Raw genomic sequence first — 15,586 nt, 5'->3', positions numbered from 1 at the left:
AAAAGCACTCTTTTTCAGACAGCCTTCGTGGTCGAGACTTCGGCTGGCTCTGATATTCCCCCCGCCCCCCGCCGACACCCTGCTCTGAAAGTGAAGGTTGCCCCAAGTAGAGGCTTCATTTCCCTGCACCGTGACCATCTCTCGAATTCAGATTTTTGATTACCATAATAAAGGACTTTTCACAGGATCTCATTTATGACGTTATGACAATTAAGTTGGTGATTAAATACAGCATATTACAAAACAATGGTATCCAATAGAATCATTACAACCAGACATTCAAAATTTAGACTAAGACAAATGGCAAGTTTTTTTATGAATTTATTAAAACCGAAAAACAGCAATAAATTCTCTTAAACTTTATGAAAATGAAGCAGTGATTAAATACAGTATGTTAAAAAACGATGATTATGTAAATCAGGTTAAGGGGGTAAAGAAAAAAATGTATCTTTTCTATGTTAAAAACTTTCCTTACCCTTCTTCCTTTCCTTTATCTCCTGATAATTTTAGAAATCAATTAAAATATTTTTTTTTAAAAAGACTTTTTCCTGTTTGGAAGCTAATTTGCATGGACATCATGCTATGCACCCCAGATACGAACGGAGCCCCCAGACTTTGATGTGCCAGCCTGTCAATTGGTTTTTTCTGGCAGTCCTTGGCAATACTGAACTTCTTAACCTGAAAACCAATGGACAGCTCGGCTCGCAAATGCCTGGAGGATGGGGGTGACCCCTTTGCAGGCCCATAAAATTAGACCCCCAATCCCAAAGTTCACAAAACTCCAGTGACCATCCAAGGAGAGTCCCTTGCAGCCACACTGCAAATGTGGTGACTGCCTCCAAAAATGCCCCCACAGGAGCTTTCAAAAATTCCCCATAGACTAAAATGGGAATGATTTTTTGGGTAAATCCGGAAATAAGCCAAATACCTAAATTTAGCAGTATGGGTATTCGGCTTATTCTGGGGTTAATGGAAAACCAATGGGGTCCCATAAACCAGAACCCAACATTTACTGATTCTTTAAATTAATTTTTAAGGCTTTGTGTGTGTGTGTGTGTGTGTGTGTGTGTGTGTGTGTGTGTGTGTGTGTGTGTCCTGTATATATAGTCCTGTATATATATAATCCTGTATATATAGTCCTGTATATATAGTCCTGTATCACTTTAAAGGCCAACCAGATTCCCATGGTATAAGCTTGTAAAAGTCAAAGCTCTTGATGAAGGTATCTGACCAAATTATGTGACAAAAGGATCACCTCCCCTGCTGCCCATCTGTTTGTTGTGAGCCATCCCACTCCCAGCTGGGTGTGATGCCATAGAGTCCACATTTCAAAGCAGCCATTTTCACCAGTGGAACCAATCTCCCTAGGTCAGGATGACCTCCTCACTGAGGGCTGCAGTACCCTGAGAAGGAATACAACCGGGTTACTGCAATCATTGTGAAAAAGAGTGCCTTGAAAACAAATTCTATATAAACTCAATATATCTCTTGACAGATGAGAAGTTTATCTATACCCCCTCTGATTTCTCTAAAGTGAATAGATTTCCAGCTCTCAGGTTTGCATAAACTTTACTAGATTCAATGTGAACCTTACAAATCCCACACTTCTAAACGCTTCCAAAGGATTAAGAATTTCTTATTAGCAGGGCCTGGTTTCTTGGTTGCACCACAGGAGATGGTGTGAGGATGCACAACAGGATGAGGATCAGGCATTCTTCAGTCCCACGGGAAGGTAGTATTCATGCCTCGCATGTTCTCCCGATAAACACGGTCAAAGTGTTCATTCTGTGCCACTGTCAGGTGGTTCTTCCAGTCCCCAGAGATCCCTAAAACAACAGACAAGGGTAACCATGGGGAAGAAACACATGCACAGCAACGCATATCCTCCTCCTTGAGTATCTGCTCACCTGTGTTGCTATCTGAGTTCTCCTAAAAATTCAATTTAAACATGCTGGTTCTGACATGGCCCAGCCCTGTTCTCTAGGACCCGGCTCACATCCATGGCCCTTCTGTGATTGTGAAGTTCTGTCATTTGAGTGCCATCTGAGCTCAGGAAATGAATGCACAAATGCCACACTGGATCCCCTTTTAGGCTCCTCTTTTACCTTTCCTCATCAGCTTCCCTTTCTTGTGGTCCATTATATCATCTGGCAACTGGGAGAAATTGGACATCTTGTTATCCTTCATCTTCTAGAAAGAGGCATATTCCACCACGGAGTCAATTTGCTGGCTATTTAGCTCCTTCCCAAGGAAGTGGCAGATCTTCTCCACACAGCCTCGCAGGTCCTGGGGATGACACAAGCAGATGACAGAGAGTCTGAATGAAAACTCATGTCCTGTGCGACCACATGGGAGATCTGCCTCCCAACATTCGGCAGGCGGCAGCAATTGATCCCATTTGTCAGGATGTTCCATTCTTTCTTTTCCATTAATACAATAAAATAAATAATTTACACTATTCATGTATGTTTGATATAAAAAAATTCCTTCAACATCCTGGATCTAGTCTCAAGGGCTACATTTAAAAAAAAACACCTTTGCAGTGTTACATACATTACCTCCAGCAAGAAAAAGTAATTAGAACTTCTTGCTCAACAGTCTAGTACAGTACGGTAGCCCAAAATGGAACAATTATTTCATCTATTAACTCCTTTATAGTAAGTATAAAATAACAAAGCTTCTGTAGCCCCTAAACCACAAGGACAAAAATAAATGTTCAAAGGAGTTTTCTTGTAAGGACCCTCAAGAATAGCTGACTGCAAAACATTACAGCATGCTAACATAAAAGCTTGCCAATATTTTTGAAACAATTCAGATTTTGTTAAAAAGTTTGCATAGTTCATAAGTCCTGGCAACTTCAGATCTGAAGTCAAAAGTGAGCAATATCTACATATCATAGTGTGCATACTTTGGCAATCTATATCACAAATCCTTTTTCTTAACTAATGCCCCCTGTATTTTACAAATTATAAACCAGTAATGCCAGGATAGGAAAACCAGCAATGTAAAAATGGGGACAGGTCTCTTGCTATAAAGCGAGTCCTCCCGACAATTTCCTTTGGGGAAACAGGGACATGCATCAGCATTGTGCTGGTGTGCAATAACACAAGGACAAAAATAAATATTCATTTATATATATAAATAAATGAAAAATGAAATATTTTTAAACAGAAATCAATGGGCGTATTTGAGAATTTAGATCCCTAGCCAGAAACAGTAGCACATTAGGGTATTATGACTCTAGTTGTGAATGAAAATGCTCTAAGAAGTCCAGGGGCTAAGGTTTCTTATTTAAAAAACTGGGGAGAGATAAAGACATTAATCAAAGCAAGTTCTGCATAGCTGGGTTGAATTAAAACTGAAAGGACAGTCAGTGGGAGCAACATAAGCGATGGGCCTTCCTTTCTGTTTTCGTGTTGTACAGGAAAATAAAATTTGCCCAGGAAAGTCAAGAGTTTTGATTTCCCATGCCTCCGGAAAGTTTACATTGTCAGTTTCTGGACAAGTTTCAGATTCATGGCCTTTTCTTCCTGTCCAGCAATATTCCAAGACGTGGATTGTATAATTTTCCCAGGATTCCTGAAATGACATTGACCCCAAACTTCTAGACCATTAACCTCAGCTTCATAGTCACAAACATTTGACTATCTGGGACGAGGAATACGAGGAGGTGGAGTCAGGAGCTTAGAGGGTGGCCACATTAATCAGGATCCAGCTATCTCAGAGCTTGCCATTCCAAACAGATATGTTTTGTGCACTTCTTCTTGCAGTGAGGCAAATGACCTTGCCAAAACTCAGGAACACCCTCCCTTGGAAGATTTCTCTCTCCCAAAGGATCAAAGACATCGAGAGACAAACAGATCTAGCAAGGGCACCTCTATTCACTGCACCCCTCCATACTAAACACATCCTAGCACCAGCAGCCTATCTCCACTATTTAGAGATAAATAATTATAGAAGGGCCTTTATCCTGGCCAGATGTGCAGCCTTACCATCTGCTTTGCTTGAGGGGAAATATAAGAAGACACCCTGGGAAGAGAAATTCTGCCCCTGTAAATCAGGGAACTTAGAAACGGTTGAGCATGCCCTCCTGAACTGCAATTTCTATACATTACCCCGTTCAAAGTTTATTGAGCCCCTCTTATCGAGATTGAGACCTGACAGGGCAGGTGAAAGGTTTGAGATGCTCCTACAAGGGGATAATCCTTCAACCACTCTTCAGGTAGCGAAATTTTGTTTAGCAGCAATGAAAAGTCATCACCTTAGAACAGCGCAATTGACAGATGTGTCCCAGCTGTAATTCCTTTTTTAAATGTTTAAAAAATGTTTTAAGACTCGGACTGTAATTCTTTGATTGTAAGAATCTGTTAGTCCATGCTTTCTGTTTTATCATGTTTTGACTGGCTAAGTGCCGCAAATAAATTATCTATCTATCTATCTACCTCTGAACGTCTCTAGCCTTGAAAACCCTATGGGGTTGCTATAAATCAGGTGCAACTTGATGGTAAAAAAATGTGTATTTTAGCTTTGGTTTTAATTGTTTTAATGATGTGTTTTAATGGCTTTAATGGTTTTAAGACACATTTTTATTGCGTATGTTTTTAATTTATTAACTTCCTTGGGGGTCCTCAGAAGAGCAGAAAAGCAGGAGTAGATTTTTGTAAATAAAATGAATGTTGTTCATCCTTAGATCCATTCAATCCATGGTGCCACAGTATCTGGAAAGAAAAGTTGGCGCCATCATCAGTGGAGGTAACTGTATATGCCTGAAAATGGCCAAGGTTGGGATCATACCTGCTGCAGTTCTTCATAAGTGATGAAGAAAATGTTGGGGCGTCCTTTCAACTCCATCCAGCCCTTCACATGGTCAAACCAGGAACCATAGACCACTGGGAGAGAAAAGCAGAGTGAGAAAGGGCCTGTTATGAGGGAACTGTGGCCAGAAGAGGACCGGGGGTTATTCTCTCTGCCGCTAGTGAAGATGTGTGATTCTGTTGATAACAATAGATCTGGGGTCATACCTTCTCTTCACAAGCTCTGGTCAACCTACAACCTTTGACTGTGGATGGCCTCACTTTGCTACTTTCATGAATGGCGGGAGGCAGCCACTTTAGAATTAGTTTTAATGACAGAAAAACAGCACATTCTCAGAATGCTGACAGCATTCCTCGGTTTCCCAAGATTCTCTGAGGAAATCCCATGGCAGTCAAGCAGTATTCTCCAGAACTGTTGTCTGTGGCTTCTCGCTCAAGGAAAGGGAACATTATCTTAAGCTCCTCTGAGGAACAGTAGAATACAAATGTGATTGATTAATAATATAATAGGACATTCTCAAAGCAGATCCCAAGACTTTCTGAGGGAAATCTTAGCAGTGAAACGGTATTTTCTATCAGTATAATCTTCTAGGAACTGCTTGCTTCTGTTCTTGACTGAAGGAGGGTTTGTGTGTGTGGTGATATAGTCACTGAAAGCCCAATTAAAGACAATTTCCCAGTTTCCATACCATTCCCACTCAGGAACATCTCCAGTAACTCTTGCAGGCTCCCAGGAGGCTTAAGTGATTTAGTGATCATGGAGAAATGGTATAATGAGACCAGCACATCCTTGGGATTTCGCAAGGTGTAGATAACCTGTGGCAGAGATAGGAATGCTATTAAGGGAGGGTGACCTCTCTCACACATACATGCCCACTAGGGCTGTTGAAAAAAAAATGGTAAAATTCAGATTCAGCCAAATTTGGCCCGTTTTTATTCGGGAAATGTCAAAGTCCGAGCTCCCCCTATTTGGATCCATGGAATTCGGCATGAAATTCGGCATTCCCGAATAAATTCGGCCAAATAAAGCCATTTAAAGCACATTCACAGCTTTCTGTGTCTCCGGCGGGGGGGGCATTCTTTGAGGTAGAGGTCCCACACTTTCAGGGTAGCTTGGAGGGACCCTACTTGCAAGAACCCCCAAGTTTGGTGAAGATTGGGTCAGGGGGTCCCAAGTTATGGGGTCTGGAAGGGGTCCCCCCATCCACCCATTGGAATGAATGGGAGCAGGCAATCCTTTATGTGCGTCTAGAGAGTGGCAAATCCGAGGCAAAACCTCCCATTGTTTCTCGTTGGCTATTTATGCACGGGAGGTTTTGCTTTGGATTTTCTGCTTTCTAGATGCACATTTCCCCCTGACAAATTCTCAAAACTCTGCAGGGGGGCTTATTGTTGAGATTTGAGAATTTGGATGGGGAAAATGTGCATCTAGAGAGCGGCAAATCCAAGGCAAAACCTCCCATTGTTGCTGACTGATAAAAGGTGGTGTTGTTTACAATTTACTTCTGAGTAAGCAGCCGGAGGATCAGGACTGCCTGCCCTTTCCTCTACATTTCGCTTCCTCCTGTCACTGCTTCCTCAGCTCCAGGGGCACCCAAAAACAATGAAGACCGGGGTGGGGTGGAGTTGAGGGAGGAGACAACATGGCTGAGCTGTCACTTTCATGGGAAAGGAGAAATCCTGAGCAGGGACACCCACAGGGGGCCGGAGAGGGTGGGAATAAGCACGATGCTGCATTGTACGACACACAACACCACTGGCACATTCACACATGCACGCCCGCTACATGCCATTCCCTCCCCCCATCGCGCAAAAGAAGGCAAAAGCTCGGATTCTACGGACACGCCCCACAGAGACAATCAACCCCCCCAAGCAGAACAGCCCCCCATGACAAGATGCAAATTCCAAATGAAGGAGAACAACGGGGCAGCCAGAGAGAGAAACTCATCTCCAGGCGAAGGTGGCAACCAGTGAAAACAGCAAAAAAAAAAACACTAGTGCAGAGGCAATCAAAAAAAACCCCAGCAGAACAGCTCCCCTTTGGGTTCCCACACAGACACACACAGAATCACCCCCCACACACACACATACACACACACAGGAAAAAAGTTATAGAGAAAAGCCCCAAAATTGGTCAAACTGTGGATGTCTTCTCTTCCAATCTGATTCCAGCAAGCAGCAGCAGGTCAGCTCAGCTCAGGATCTCTCACAATGAGCACAGGAGCAGCACAGGAGCAGCAGCAATGGAAGGAATACAGACTCACACACAGAGACTCTCTGGCCATTTATGCACGGCAGATTTTGCCTTGGATTTGCCACTCTCTAGATGCACATTTTTCCCGTCCAGATTCTCAGAACTCTGCATGGGAGCTTATTGTTGAGTTTTGAAAATTTGGATGGGGGAAATGTGCATCTAGAGAGCTGCAAATCCAAGGCAAATCCTCACGTGCATAAATGGCCTCTCTCCCCCCCCCCAGGCCGTACAGCAATCCGGGACCACGCACACGCACCCCCACACACACACATGGGGATCTCTCTCACATACACACAGACACACTCTTCCCCCCCACCGGGCTGCGCAAGAACCCGGGACCACGCACACGCACCCCCCCATGGGGATCTCTCTCACACACACACTCTCTCTCTTTCTCTCATCTGTGACTGATTGGCCAGAAGAAGAGCCAGCTTGGCCACCGATTGGCTGCGGGAGAATGCTGATTCGGGGGCACCAAATTTGTACGAATTTATCCAGCGTCCACCCAAACTCACTGAGTTCGGCTCATCGTTTCCCGACCTTTTTTACTTCAGTTCTATCCGAACTAGAAACCGCCGAATTGGGGCAAATTTGGCTGTTTTTTAGTTTGGATGGAACTGAATCTACAGTCCTAATGCCCACACAACACATTTTGAAACATGTCAATGTTTTTCCTCAGGAGCACCTGTATGTTTAGGTTATTGTGAGGTATAAAAATTAAAGTTCTTATAGCACATTTTTACCACTCTGGTAGTCTCAAGCCTGTGCAGTAAAATGTGCTGTTTTTCAATATAATTTCAACTATAGTCAAAAAACAGATAACCAGCCCTTGCTGTGATTCTTTCTTTTTCTTACTGATACTCTCTTGCCCTCTCCCAATATAATCTGGAAGTTGACCCTGGGGATAGGTAAGAGTTGACACAAATTTGTTGGAGGAAATGCACAACTTCTCCCAGCTCTTCTTTATTTGCCAAAAACCAGGTTAACATTGTCACAAATGGGGGACCTGCCATTAACAGAGGAGGAAAAACCCTATCCGCTTTACAGATACCCCATTTTCTCCCTTCTTCCCTTCCTATATCTCTCCCCAACATTCCCCCTACCTTCTCTTCATATGTAGGGCTGTCGATTCGGTTCATCCCGAACCGGAAAACAGCCAATTTTTCCCCGATTCGGCGGTTTTCAGTTCAGATGGAACAGAATTCAGAAAAAGGTGGGAAAACGATGAGCCGAATTTGGCGAGATTGGGGCGCGCTGAATAAATTCTGCAAATTCGGGGACTCAGAATCAGCAGCATAACCGTCAGTTAGTAAGCAGCATTCTCCCGCGGCCAATGGTGGCCAAGCTGGGTCTTCTCCTGGCCAATCAGAGCAGGGATTCTCACTTTTAAAATGGCCTGAAGAGTCTAAAAACTCCCGTCCCTCCCCTCCCGTCCAGACTGTATTCATTGCCTTCCAATTTGGTGGCGGTGCTGCTGAGAGATCCGATTCCTGACTAGGCCGAGCTGCTGGTGCTTACCGGAATAGGATTGGGTTTTTTCTCTATACCTTTTCTCCTGTGTGTGTGTGGGGGGGGGGAAGCAGTCTGTGTGGGAGGGGGGAGCAGTTTCTGTGGGTGGGGGGGAAGCCAAAGAGGGCTTTCGCCCGTTCTGCCGAGGGGGGGTGCCTGCTCGCCTCTGCGGGAGTCTGTGTTCTGCTTTTAAAGTTTTAAAGTTTGAAGTTGAGTCTGTGCGGAGGTTAGTGAGTCTCTCTCCGCTTGGCACCCAGGCCGCACCTCCTCCTCCCTGTTTTTTTTCCCATTTGGAGTTCAGCCGAGCTGTACTGGTTTGAGGGAGGGCTTTGCCCATTCTGCAGAGGGTGTGTGCCCGCTTGCCTCTGCGGGAGTGTGTGCTGTGTTCTGCTTTTGTTTTTTTGCCCCCTAGGGTTGAGTGCGACGGTGCGGTTTGCGTGAGTCTCTCCCCGGCGCCTCTCGGCACCCATGCCTCCTCCTCCTTGGTTTTTTCCCTGTTTGGGACTGAGCCATACTGGTTTGAGGGGGGGTTCGGCCATTCTACCTAGGGGTGTGTGTGCCCGCTCGCGTCTCTCTCTCCCTGGTTTGAGGGGGGGGGGCTTCAATTGTGTGTCCTCAGGTTTTCCCTCATTCATAAGATTGGTTAGGTCTATTTTGATGCTCGCTCAAAACTGGTTTTCAAATTGTGACTTAAGCAATGCATTTGCCCGGCCCCAAGACTCCTGACTCCAGAGTCCGATGCAAAACAGGAAACTCCACCCCCACCTGCTCCTTATGCATAGCTAGTGCGCCTCTGTCCCTTTCCATGGTTTTCAAACTCCCAAGGTCGCATCACATGTTGCTTTGCATGGTTTTGCAAACTCTGAGTCCAAACGGTCTATTTATTTCTATTCATTCCAATGGGTGGAAAGGGAAAACCCATTCCGGGCCCCATAACTCGGGACCCCCTGCCCCAATCATCACCAAACTTGGGGGTTCTTGCAAGAAGGGTCCCCTCAAGCTATGCTGAAAGTTTGGGGCCTTTACCTCCAAAAAGGCCCCAGCAGACCCGCGAAAAGCCGTGAATGTGTTTGTGATGGCTGTATTGTAATGGACAGATGGGAGGACCCCTTCCGGGCCCCATTACTCGGGACCCTTGCCCCAATCGTCACCAAACATGGGGGATCTTGCATGAATGGTCCCCTCAAGCTACGCTGACAGTTTTGGACCTCTACCTCTGGAGCCGCAGAAAGCCGCAAATGTGTTTTTAATGGCTCTAAACGGCAGAATTTTTCCCCAAACTCCAAATCTCGTGCTGAATTGCATGGATCCGAATCAGGTGAGTTCGGACTTTGGCATTTCCCAAATCAAAATGGACCAAATTTTGCCGAATCCAAATTTTACCAAAAACAATTTCAACAGCCCTATTCATATGTATCCTCTTTTTCCCCATCGCCCCTCATTTTCTACTACTCCCTCAACATTTCCCTACTGCAGTTTTTGCAACTGCTGCTACTGCAGTTTCTTTCTACTCCATGCTTCTTTATACTGAAGTATTGTGTATCGGGGTTACCAGAAACCTTCAAAAGGGTGAATGAGAATCTTCAACATAGCATCATGAGATCTTTTCTTTAATAAGGTTTTTTCTTTAATAACTTGCACAGTTTGGGGTGTTATTTTCCACTTCACTTATGTTTTTTTCCCATGTTTGTCTGCAAAATTACACAATCCACTTGGCCCTATTGTGTGGAATTTTTGATCTGCACTCTGGGGCCATGTCCTATTATTCTCATCCCATATGCACAACCACCTATGTCCTATGCATTCCAATAGGGGCTCAGGGAGGCTTTCTGTGTGTGTTCTAGGTCTGCTGTGCATTCAAGAGAGCTTGTGTGTGAAGAATGGTCTTAATGCAAATGGCCCATTTCTTACCTTGGCTTTGGTGTGCAGAAAGGACTTTGGGAAAAGCTGAAATGGAACATGAGTAGTCAAGAGCCGAGGTGGAGGATATTTCAAGGCCCTCTGCAGGCCACTATCAGTCTCAATCCAAGGAGATCGCTCCCACAGTAGTGTACTGTGAATCCACGTGGGGTCCCCTTTCTGCGAGATCAAGGCCAAGATCTCTGACATCCAATTGGTTCCTAGGAGAGAGTCCATCAGTCATAAGATTGTCTCTTCTTCCCAAGCTGCCCTTCTTCTACCAGGGATATTTCTCGTCCATGAACCATAAAAACTGGATTTTATAGTTTGAACAACTAGATAATCTAATAACATGATTCCCTAGACTTAAAGTCAGTTCAATATGCAGAAGTCTCTAGGCAAAGTCTTCACAGGATAGCAAAACTGTACTGTCAAGGTCAACACATCTTGGGCATTTTATGCATGGGCACTTTGCCTCACGTTCGCCACTGGACTGTTTTGGGGCTTCATTGGATTTATGCATGATTTTTTTGACCTTCAGAGTTCACTTCACTCCCATCCCGTGCTTGCCCTGGGTTTTCAGGATGCTGTTATACCACAACTTTTACATCTGCCCCAAGCCCAACTCAGTGCAAACTGATGAGATTTCTGTGCAAATGTTTAACTTCTGCTTTCTCTCCTCATGCCCCATTCTCATTTCCCCCTCCCCCTCCTGGCAGCCTTCATCCAACCCCTCCCCTTAAAGCCCCAAGAAGCCATCTCAATGGAGTCTGGAGAAATAAACAGCCATGTGGCTGCTTATTTCTCCAACAGCATGATGATTGCCATTCTCCAGCTACTGCCGCCCCACCTGTTTTGAGTGAGAAAACACAAAATAGATCAATATAAATAAAAAGAAGAGCAGCCGAGGCAAAGACCCAGAACTCCCCCACATCCAGGTAACTCAGTGGTAAATTACCTGAGAGCGTGGGGAGGGGGAAGTGCCTGGTCTTTCCCTCGGCTTCTCTTCTCTTCATTTATATATTTAGTGATTTATCACTAAAACTGTACTCCCAAACAAAAAAAATCAGGCTGGGGGAAGCTGACTAGCTCTACTTGGAAGTAAGCCCCACGTTATTTAATGGGGCTTACTCCCAGGAAAGTGTCTTTAGAACTTTCAGCTTTATGCTGCTTTGTTTTGTTTGTTTTTTCCCCAAACGAAAGCGATGGAAGAGAAAGGATAAAATACAGGAAAAGAAGTGATCCTAAATCCTTTTTAATGCCCCCATCAATCTCTGCCACTCCACCCCCTCCACCCGGCTCCCCTCCCAGTCCCAGGGCTAGTGATGTATTTTTTAAAAAATACACTACAGCCAATTGCAAAACAGTGATTTCAGGGGTGAGGAACTCATGCCTGCTCTGACATAAAGGGGGTGGCCAGCAACCACTCCTCCGCTTGTTCAGGAGCTTCACATTTTTGCGGGGGAAATACACATAGCACAGATTACCCTCAGAATTTTTTTCAAGGCAGTAAGCCCCCATGCAGAGTGTTTTGAGAATTCAGATGGGGAAAATGTGCATATAGAGAGCAATAAATCTAAGGCAGACTTCCAATCCATAAAAGGCCTTAGAATACCATTGAAAATTGTTTCAAGGAAGTGATTACAAAAAAAAACCCTCAGCAATTTTCAGTTATTTGTACCACACAACCCCCCCACCAAATTTGTTCATCAATTGGTTCTTGTAGGTTATCTGGGCTGTGTGACCGTGGTCTTGGTATTTTCTTTCCTGACGTTTAGCCAGCAGCTGTGGCAGGCATCTTCAGAGAAGTAACAGTGAAGGATAGTGTCTCTCTGACCTACAAGAACCAATGAACTCTGACCGTTAAAGCCTTCGACAATATTTTATTCATCAATTTTTAGAATGTCAGTTGAGCAAGGAAATGAGTGAAACCTGTTTTTCAAGCTACGAAATGAGGTATCTTCCTAAACGAGAACTACAATTGGTTCCCTTTACCTTTTAGCCATATTCATCTTTTTCTATACCTAATACAGTCTAGTGTCTTTTCCTTCCATGCCAGGGATCCTTTTTCCCATTGGAAGAGGTTATTACACCAGCTATTGCTTCAGAGTAGAATCAAACATCTTAATTATTGGAAGTCTACTAAATACATAAAGCACTGTGAATCTCTCATCTGCATATGATTGGAAGGATGGTCACGTGGAGTTTCCTGCAGTCTGTGGATTCTGGACAATGCCTCTGAATAACGTTCCCTGGTTCTGTCTAATCAAAACCACGTTAACTATGTAAATAGTGAGCTGGATCCAGAGTAAATCAGTGGAACAGAACTTTCCTGCCTCCCTTCCCCCTTCAGACCACAGATGTCCATCAGATATTGGCTCCTGCGGGATAGGAACCTTAAAGAAAGACACGGAGGGGATCTTCAGTGGAAAGAGGAATCATGGAAATTGCCGGCTGTGTCTGAAGCCAACCCAATATACATATATTAAGACATTTATAAATTGTAGCTGTAAATGTGACAACAGTAATTCTATGGAGTTTCATGCTTTCCTGGGAGCCATCTTGGAATAATTTCCCTAGGGATATGTGGACTCTATACATCACAGGTAATTCTGCAATCATTAAAATGTTCACAGAACCCAAAGTTCGTCTCCGCTGGCCACAAGGAAACAAGCTGCGATGTTGCTTCATGAAAAGATCAAGAGACAACACTGCTGTATCTCATACACACAACCTTTTGCCCCCAGTAATTTTTTCAATGCAACTTCAGCAGACAGTGATTGCCTTTCTCTCTGTGAGCATCACCAACAACTCCCATTCCATTCATTTTTATTCCTACCTGATTTGGGGAAAGTGACATTAATGACATCATCATCCCGGACTTGGAATTCATTCTCCATTTGATTCAGAGTTTCCACTGAATAATCCGTTAGTGGGAATAAGAGTCCTTTGTAGGTGATATATTCCGCTGATGACATTGTAAAACTGGAGAGAGAGAGAGAATTATTCGGCATGCTGAGGTTTGTTTGTTTTTGAATTGTTCCTTTTTATGATTCTTGATGTGGTTAATCGAATCTTCTTCAGGCCCTCTTGATGGCTCCCGAAGCTATTACCCAACCACATAGTCTAATATTCTGATGGAGCCAAGTAATCATATTGCCAGCCGAGAAAAATTGCAGGTCCCATGTAAACGAGAAGATGACTAAGGAAGTTTGCCGCGTGATCTCGAGCTGTGCCTTAAAAGTCTCCCGCTGGAGGAGAGGTAGGACCTGGCAACCCTAGCCGAGGCCCCTCCCCTTAACAAGAACCCCATGAAGCTGCCTTGTGTAAAATCACACCACCGGTTTATCAAGGTCAGTATTGCCTACTGTGACTGGCAACAGGCCTCCAGGATTTCAGGTCAAGGTATTTATGTCACCTCCTTCCTGATCTTTTTAAATGCCAGGGTTAGCCAGTGATCCAGGGATAGACTTATCCCCTCTTGTTTCAATAAGGATCAATACATATTAAATGAAGGAACGGGATCAGTGTAAATGAAAAGGCATCAAAACACATTTATTCTCCCCGTGATGCAAACTCCTCAAACCTCACATTGTTTCTTTTGAGTTGGGAGTCTGAAAACTATTCCCTAAAAGTTCAACAGCAGCCAGAGAAAATGTTCATCCTGATAACCCCTGAGAAACCACTCAGGGATCCCAAATATAAGCTTCTTACCAAAGCAAAGGCTTTTTTTCTTATCTAGTGGGGCATCGCCAAGATACAAAGCTACCCTGCTGCATAAGGGGCATCCAACTGCCCCCAAATCCCATAACAAATGTTTAATGTTAATTCCCCAAATGGATTCCCTGCTCACCTTGGTATTCAGCGTGTCTCTCTCTTTCTCACTCCGGTTTTTGGGGGGGAGCCTGAGGAGGGCAGAGTTTGGGGAGGGGAGGGACTTCAATGCCATAGAGTCCAATGGGCAAAGCGGTCATTTTCTCCAGGTGAACTGGTCTCTATCAGCTGGACATCAGTTGTAATAGCAGGAGACCTCCAGGTAGTATCTGGCGGTTGGCAACTCTTTGAGGAATAGGAACCTTAAGGAAAGACATGTTGGGGGTGTCTGCAGTGGAAAGGGGAATCACGGAAATTGCTACCTGTGTCTGGAGCCAACCCAATATGTATGTCTTATAAAATACATATATTAAGACATTTATAAATGATGCCTGTAAATGTGACAACAGTAATTCTATGAATGCTTTCCTGATTGCAATAGAGAGAGAGAAATTATTGGGCTGCATCCTAAGGGTCTTTTCAGATTTTGTTTTATTATTCCTTTTTATTACTCTGGTTTTGGTTAGAGTTAGGGTTAGAGTTTGCTCATTCTAAAGTGAGAGAGGCTTCCAGGATCACTCCTGAACTCCTGAGGGAGGGGGGCCAGCACCAGATGAGCCCTGTCAAGAATGGGAGTGGAGCTCCCCCACCTGGACCTCCCCGGCCCAGCCACAGGACCTCCATCTTTGATGGGTCCCATGTCAGGCATTTTGCTTTAATCCACCACAGCCTCCAAGCACTAGTGTTGCCAGGTCCCTCTTCACCACCAGCGGGAGGTTTTTGGGGCGGAGCCTGAGGAGGGTGAGGCTTGGAGAGGGGCCATAAAGTCAATGCCATAAAGTCCAATTGCCAAAGTGGCCATTTTTTTCCAGCGAACTGATCTCTGCCAACTGGCGATCAGTTGTAACAGCAGGAGATCTCTAGCTAGTACCTGGAGGTACACCTGAACACAAAAATATATATGTTGTGCTGTAGAAGTTTACTAAAACAAGCAAAACAGCACCAGTCTCATAGAGCAACTACTATATTCTACTACACAAATACAAAAACATGAGTGCAAAAAACTTGGCAACAGTAAAAGGTTTCTTTATGTTTTATTATCAGTAAATGTTTGATTTGCATACCTATTTTATATACAGTACCTATATACCCGGGGTCATGTAAAAATTTCTTGGACAAAAAGGGGTCGAGAGTGGAAAAAGTTTAAGAAGTCCTGATATAGAAAACCCCTGAGAAATCACTGAGGGATCCCAAATGAAAGCCTCTTTGCAAAACAAAGGCTTCTTTTTCTTATCTA

General features: G+C 44.2%; 1 protein-coding gene across 1 annotated transcript; it reads right to left on the bottom strand.

The window, feature by feature from the left end:
- Positions 1 to 1,716: 1,716 nt before the first annotated feature.
- On the bottom strand, positions 1,717 to 13,454 carry LOC130474319 (sulfotransferase 2B1-like). Its single transcript, XM_056845872.1, is given in 6 exon segments — positions 1,717 to 1,826; positions 2,106 to 2,286; positions 4,795 to 4,889; positions 5,504 to 5,630; positions 10,489 to 10,697; positions 13,316 to 13,454. Coding segments are annotated over 6 exon segments (861 nt in total).
- Between the last annotated feature and the right edge of the window lie 2,132 nt (positions 13,455 to 15,586).

Source organism: Euleptes europaea, chromosome 3 (genome assembly GCF_029931775.1).
Source record: "Euleptes europaea isolate rEulEur1 chromosome 3, rEulEur1.hap1, whole genome shotgun sequence".
Lineage (NCBI taxonomy): Eukaryota > Metazoa > Chordata > Lepidosauria > Squamata > Sphaerodactylidae > Euleptes > Euleptes europaea.
This window is presented reverse-complemented; position numbering and strand designations above follow the sequence as displayed.